The 4,248-nt window shown below is 33.9% G+C and overlaps 1 protein-coding gene across 1 annotated transcript in view; it reads right to left on the reverse strand.

Annotated features, from left to right (window-relative positions):
- Window positions 1–4,248, reverse strand: part of LOC105823834 (chromosome unknown open reading frame, human C1orf146) — a 22,406-nt gene that overhangs the window by 3,213 nt on the left and 14,945 nt on the right. Inside the window, exon 2 of the mRNA XM_012661089.1 lies at window positions 1,462–1,555. Within this exon, the coding sequence (XP_012516543.1) occupies window positions 1,462–1,555 (94 nt within the window). The remainder of the gene's footprint in view (window positions 1–1,461; window positions 1,556–4,248) is intronic.

Raw genomic sequence — 4,248 nt, forward strand, 5'->3', positions numbered from 1 at the left:
ACATCCTCCTCTAGAATTCTAATAGTTTCACTCCTTAGGTTTAAATCTGTTACCCAGCGTGAGTTGATTTTTGTGAGAGGTGAAAGGTGAGGATCCTGCTTCAGTCTTCTACATGTGGCTATCCAGTTTTCCCAGCACCATTTATTGAATAAGGATTCTTTCTATAATGATTTTTAAAAGCTGGAAATCAACTAAAGAAAGGTAGTCTTAAGTAAGCCTTCAGTTATTTCTCAGAGAAACCTTTCTACCAGAATGTAAAGAATTATATAAATTAATACACTCAGTGAGCAGATATCTGGGACCTCTGAAACAGTGTCGGGCCTGTAAGAATGGTCCTGAAGGGAAACTTGATTTAATTATAGCTCTTCAAAAGATGTGAGAAAGACTTAATCTGAGGAAAGTGACTATGTGATTATATACTAATTGAGTGAACTTGGGCTTTGTATATAACCTCTCTGAGCATCAGTTTCCTTATTTGTAACATGGGAATAATAATTCTTTGTTAGGTTTGTCAGAAGGTATGAATAAGATAATGCATATAAAATGGCCAAGGCACATAGGAGTATTCACCAAAAATAGTTTATCTCTCCATAAAGGGCTCTCTATTCAACAGAAGAATGAGTTTAAGGCTGGACTGCTTTCAGCCTAGAGGTCTATTCTCGGAGCTTTCCAAAGCACTTGCTTTCCAAAACCTCTGCTAGAGTAGAGGTCTATTTGCAGCCATCCTGGTAAAATCCTTTACCTCCACTTCTTTTATCATGTCTGTCATTTCTCAAGCACAGGTGAAGCTGCTCCCTTCCCATTTCCCCAGCCTTCTCTTATCCTAATCTAATTCCTTCCTATACTTTTTCCATGACTCACAGTTGTATAGTTTTATAATTTCAGTAACATTTATTTGTCCTCATACGGTTTTTTAATTTGTTAATATTTATTTATATTATATTCACCAAAGTCTCATACAAAATCATGAAAAACATTCTCCTTATGTTGTTGGGTTTTTTTTTTTTTTGTATATGAATTTTGAGTTTTGTTGTTATTTAGGAACAGAAATTTAGGACAATATTTTAAAACTGTAAGAACCAGAGAAAATGCAAACTTCTTTTTCTGCATTGTGATGTTGGTCTCTGTTAATACAGATAATATTTTAACATAAGTATTGATTGTTTGGGAAGTGGCTTTTTCTATTTTTATTTATCTCAGTTCTAAAGCAAGTAGTTTTTTCCATTGTCCACCAGACTCCACTTCTTCAGTTCTATTGTAACAACTGTAACCTAAAAAAGGAATATATTTTATAGTTGGATATATGCACTGCTTTTGCAGCAGTAACAAAGTGTTATACATTTACCTCTCCCAAAAGATAACACCTTAAGCTTATTACATGGTTACTATTAAATTATTAAAATGTATACCCACATATTTTATAAGAAACTTCAATCAGGGCAGTTAGCAAATATACCATACCAGAAAGAGAAAATATAATTGATCCATTTTCCACTGAATTTGAATACCGAATTTTGTGGCTTTGATTTTCTAGGGCAGTTGCAACTTCGTAACTCTTTAAAAAAAAATTCAGAAATACAAACTTTAGACAGGCTTACAATAATTTTTTATTAAAGCTAATGAAAAATTAAAAGACATTTAATTGCTTATTTTATAACTACACCACTTAAAGATTTGATCATCAAGAGAGAAACTAAATATTCTCTCTATAGAGGAAAATACTTTTAAAAACTTTTTTAAAAAGAGCAAAAATATTTATTTCTACTACAACATTTATAAGTTTTGAAATGGGTTGTGTACTATAGTTATGTTATTTAGGGACAGAAATTAAGGACAGTATTTTAAAACTATAAGAACCAGAGAAAATGCAAACTTCTTTTTTTATTTTGTTTAAGAGACAGAGGTCTTGCTATGTTGGCCTTGAACTCCTGAGCTCAAGCGATCTTCCCACCTCAGCCTCCAAAGTAGCTAAGACTACAGGCACAAGCCACCATTCCTGGCTGCAAACTTTTTAAAAAAACAACTTGGAGATGAATTCTGACACGCATTCATGTATAACTATGGGAATTGGGTGGTTGTGTGTTTCTAAAATGGTGTATAGAACCACAAAGTGCCAAACACATAGAACACCACACAGGAAACAACCAATTCTCCAATTCATCAGTTCACATTACATTGACTTTAGTATACTTTTAAAATGTTTTAAGTGAGTCAGAAAACATGTATGAAGACAGCAATAGGACTTTTGATTTCAATACTAACCATTTCAAAAATCATGTCATTTCCTATTCCACCCAAGCAATAAGAACATATTACCTAACATATTAAAATCTAAGTGGTTAATAGTGTTTCCTGATAAGTTAACACTGAAGCTTGTTAGTCTCCAGATAGATAAAAGTCCCTTAGGTAGATTTATTTCACATTTTGTTTCAGATCATATATATTTTAAGAACATAGGTTGAAATTATATATAAAATATAATACTTTCTTTCCTTCCTAAAGAGAGTATTTTGTGCCACTCAGACAGATCCTGACCTAGAGTTTAACAATGGCTCTTTTCTTTTGCTGTTTCAAAATTATACATTGCTTCCAGCAATGACAGATTAAGTAATTTAGGCCAACCCTCCTGCTGAAGGCAACTAGAAAAGTTGGACAATCTTTTAAAATCCACTTGAATGCATCATGAAGCTAGTGGGATAGTAAAAAAGAAAATTATAAGGTTAAGATCTATACAGAAATTCAAAGATATGAGCCAGCATTTAGGCCAATATTTCCCTGAGGGCGTCTGACACTTCAGGAAGAAGCTGGCTGAACAGAGCTTTTGACAAAAGTAGAATGGCTCTTCCAGGAACTGTCACCCAGCTTCAAACTATTTCAATCCCTGAAATTGTATTAAGATGATATTGAATTACTAGTGCTTCCAAGAGCTTTGCAGAAGCACTCCCTAGAGCAACATTTTTCAATCAGGTCATCTCATCTGAATTACAGAAAAAAGAAAATGATCTGAGTATTTTCTCAATTCTCTCATAACTAGCACCATTCTAGAGGTGCATGGGATAATTTATCATATAAAATAGATGCCTTAAGAGTTGGGTTGCTAGATTTAACAAATGAAAATACAGAACACTCAGTTAAATGTGAATGACAGATTAATGTTGTAATTTTTAATATTAAGTATGTCTCATGCAATATTTGGGACATAATTACAGTAAATTCATTGTTTACCTGAAATTCAAATTTAACTGAGTATCCTATATTTTATCTGGCAACCCTACTTAGGGGACTAAGTGTTTAATTTTCTTACAGAATTAAAGCTTTTCTAAAGACATATACTATTCTGGCTTCAAATTATTTCTACAATTCTTAAATACAAATTCCAACACACAATCAAAAATAATCACAGCCTGAGCAAGAGCAAGATCCCATTTATACAAAAAATAGAAAAATTGGCCAGGCATCATGGCACACACCTATAGTCCCAGCTACTTGGGAGGCTGAGGCAGAACTGCTTACCTGAGCCCAGGAGTTTGAGGTTGCAGTGAGCTATGATGATGCCACTGCACTCTAACCTGGGAGATAGAGTAAGACCTTGTTTAAAAAAGAAAAAAATCAGACATAAAAAGAGACAAGATTACATGAAAGAGAATCATCAGAAACAACAGACCATAGAAACAGACTCATAAGGATTCATGTAGTGAAACTATCAAATACACACCTTACAATAGCTATGTTTACTGTGATCAAGGGGATGAAAGACAAGATTGACAATTTTGGCAAAGAAACAGAAAATATGTTAAAAAATGTAAAAGATGTGAAAGAGTCAAGAAAGCTTCCTAAAATTTGAGTCAAATCTTTAAAATGGAAAGCAGTGTATCAAGCGGACAAGTGAAAGAAGAAGATAAATGTAAGAAGAGCATGGACAGAATAACATAGGCAAAGGCATTCAGACCTGAAAGTATGGTTCTCATATAGCGAGTGAGTAAGGTATATATCAGTCAATCTGGGAACAGTGTTGAGAATAACTGCTGGCAGATCATGAGGACCCATGTATGTCATGCTAATGAATTTTAATCATATCCTATCTGGGGGTACCAACTAAAAGAATGGTAATAGCCAGGTGCTGTGTGGCATGTGCCTGTAATCCTAGCTATTATGGAGGCTGAGGTGGAAGGATCACTTGAGCACAGGAGTTTAGGACCAGCCTGGGCAACACAGCAAGACTTTGTTTCAATAAAAAATAAAAATAAG

Source organism: Propithecus coquereli, unplaced genomic scaffold (assembly GCF_000956105.1).
Source record: "Propithecus coquereli isolate 6110/MARCELLA unplaced genomic scaffold, Pcoq_1.0 Scaffold7, whole genome shotgun sequence".
Lineage (NCBI taxonomy): Eukaryota > Metazoa > Chordata > Mammalia > Primates > Indriidae > Propithecus > Propithecus coquereli.